Source organism: Littorina saxatilis, linkage group LG4 (genome assembly GCF_037325665.1).
Source record: "Littorina saxatilis isolate snail1 linkage group LG4, US_GU_Lsax_2.0, whole genome shotgun sequence".
Taxonomy (NCBI): Eukaryota; Metazoa; Mollusca; class Gastropoda; order Littorinimorpha; family Littorinidae; genus Littorina; species Littorina saxatilis.
In genome coordinates, this window is record NC_090248.1 from 18,025,185 (window position 1) to 18,027,684 (window position 2,500).

Genomic DNA, 2,500 nt, shown 5'->3' on the forward strand with positions numbered 1-2,500 from the left:
TGATGATGATGATGATGATGATGAAGATGAGGAATGAAGAGCATACATAATTATGTGGTTATTCATAAAATCAAATGCATACTATGCAAGTAATTATAAGTACAAGCTGGTAGCAATCGAACATGTAGCAATAGTACAACAAAAATATGTTCAGAATATACAATGCACAACAGAGAGAGAGAGAGAGAGAGAGAGAGAGAGAGAGAGAGAGAGAGAGAGAGAGAGAGAGAGAGAGAGAGAGAGAGAGAGAGAGAGAGAGAGAGAGAGAGAGAGAGAGAGAGAGAGATATGCGTATTTTAGTGCGTGTGTGTTCGCGTGCGTCAATGCGCCTATGTGGGTACATGAACAAGCACACAAGCACATTTACACAAGCGTACGAACAAATACCTATAAAATACCACAGACCTGTTTTCGACTTTTTAATGATCTGTTGGATGTTTCAGCACAAATATATACGGGTGGGTGGCGGGTACCGTCACGGGTACTGGTACATCAAGTGTCTCATGGAGCAGATAGAACTGCAGGTAAGTCTCCGTGTCAATCATTCTGGTTCTTGGTGTTTGGCCCTTTGCTCCCCGCCATTAAGGCAGTCATACTCCGTTTTCGGGGGTGCATGCTTGTTGTTTTTGTGCTACTGTTACCAATCGAAATCCAACATGGATGGCAGAATCTGTGTTTGTTTTGTTTGTTTCTTTGTCTGTTATTGTCAACTATCTGGTCGCAGTTTCTGAGGATTGAAGAGAATTGAAGTATAACAGGGCCGGACTACCGGGGGGGTTATGGGGGTTGCGCAACCCCCCCCCCCCCCCCTAGCCTAAACATGTACTTCACTTATTTAAAACATTTTTTATTATTGTTTATTTTATGCCGTTTCATGCAAGGAGCGACCATTTTGCTATCTCAGAATATGACCTACCCATCAGCTTCAGGGGGCTTCGCCCCCTGACCCCCACTGGCAACCCCCCCTCCCTCCTCTTAGCCTAGTCCGGCCCTGTATAATTTGATAACCGCCAATCTGCAAGCATTCTTAATCTTGAAATAATATATATTTCTAAGCTGCCGCCTCAAATGTGTTAGTATTCTTGATTTCAAGTTATGGAACGTTTGCTTCAGCTATGGCATTAATCCCATGGTTTATGTGTTTTTCAGAGAAAAAAGGAACTATTGGATTTACAACGACTGGAGGCCATCACAGAAAAACGTGAGTTGAGAAAATTAGGGAATAGGTTTCGTCCATCCGATTGTACAACACAGAAACATGGGTTAGTCTTTCACAGTTTTATACTGTACAGTTTACAGCTGTATATGATAAATTACAAGAGTATAAACTTAATGTACATTAAATTTTCTTTTGAAGAAGATTTCGTTTGCACAGACATTGAGGGATTTCAACATCACCTCCTTTCTCAGAGCCAGTTTACATGATTATTTAAAGTTTGGTTTTGTAAATGTAGAAAACTCCCGCAGTTTTCGAAATTATCGACGCCGCGTACACAGCTGGAGGTATCAGAAAATAGGGCCGAAATATTCCGTCCCAACACATGGAGATACTAGGCTGATCATTTGTTGTATGTGAAGCGGCGAATGAATGTTCTAGGAGCGTGTAAAATCCAAGGCGGATATCTGATGGCCACGTAAACGTTTACACGATAAGGAAGGCTATATAAATGTGTGCACTGTGTGTGTAGGTGTGAAGGCTATATAAATGTGTGCACTGTGTGTGTAGGTGTGTATGCTACGAGAATGTGTGTACTGAGTGTGTAGGTGTGAAGGCTACGTGAATGTGTTTACTGTGAGTGTACGTGTGAAGGCTCCGTGAATGTGTTTACTCTGTGTGTGTGTGTAGGTGTGAAAGCTATGTGAATGTGTGTACTGTGTGTGTAGGAGTAAAGACTACGTGAATGTGTTTACTCTGTGTGTGTGTGTAGGTGTGAAAGCTATGTGAATGTGTGTACTGTGTGTGTAGGAGTAAAGGCTATGTGAATGTGTTTACTCTGTGTGTGTGTGTAGGTGTGAAAGCTATGTGAATGTGTGTACTGTGTGTGTAGGAGTAAAGGCTACGTGAATGTGTGTATTATGTGTGTAGGTGTGAAGGCTATGAGAATGTGTGTATTATGTGTGTAGGAGTGAAGGCTATGAGAATGTGTGTACTGTGTGTCACAATGTAGGTGTGAAGGCCATGTGAATGTGTGTACTGTGTGTGTAGGAGTAAAGGCTACGTGAATGTGTGTATTATGTGTGTAGGTGTGAAGGCTATGAGAATGTGTGTATTATGTGTGTAGGAGTGAAGGCCATGAGAATGTGTGTATTATGTGTGTAGGTGTGAAGGCTATGAGGATGTGTGTATTGTGTGTGTAGATGTGAAGGCCATGAGAATGTGTCTATTATGTGTGTAGGTGTGAAGGCCATGAGAATGTGTGTATTATGTGTGTAGGAGTGAAGGCTATGAGAATATGTGTATTATGTGTGTAGGTGTGAAGGCTATGAGAATGTGTGTATT

General features: G+C 41.8%; 1 protein-coding gene across 1 annotated transcript in view; it reads left to right on the top strand.

Annotated features, from left to right (window-relative positions):
- Positions 1–2,500, top strand: part of LOC138964129 (uncharacterized) — a 46,101-nt gene that overhangs the window by 1,870 nt on the left and 41,731 nt on the right. The window contains exons 3-4 of the mRNA XM_070336015.1: positions 444–524; positions 1,150–1,201. Of these exons, the coding sequence (XP_070192116.1) occupies positions 504–524; positions 1,150–1,201 (73 nt within the window). The 5' untranslated portion in view covers positions 444–503. The remainder of the gene's footprint in view (positions 1–443; positions 525–1,149; positions 1,202–2,500) is intronic.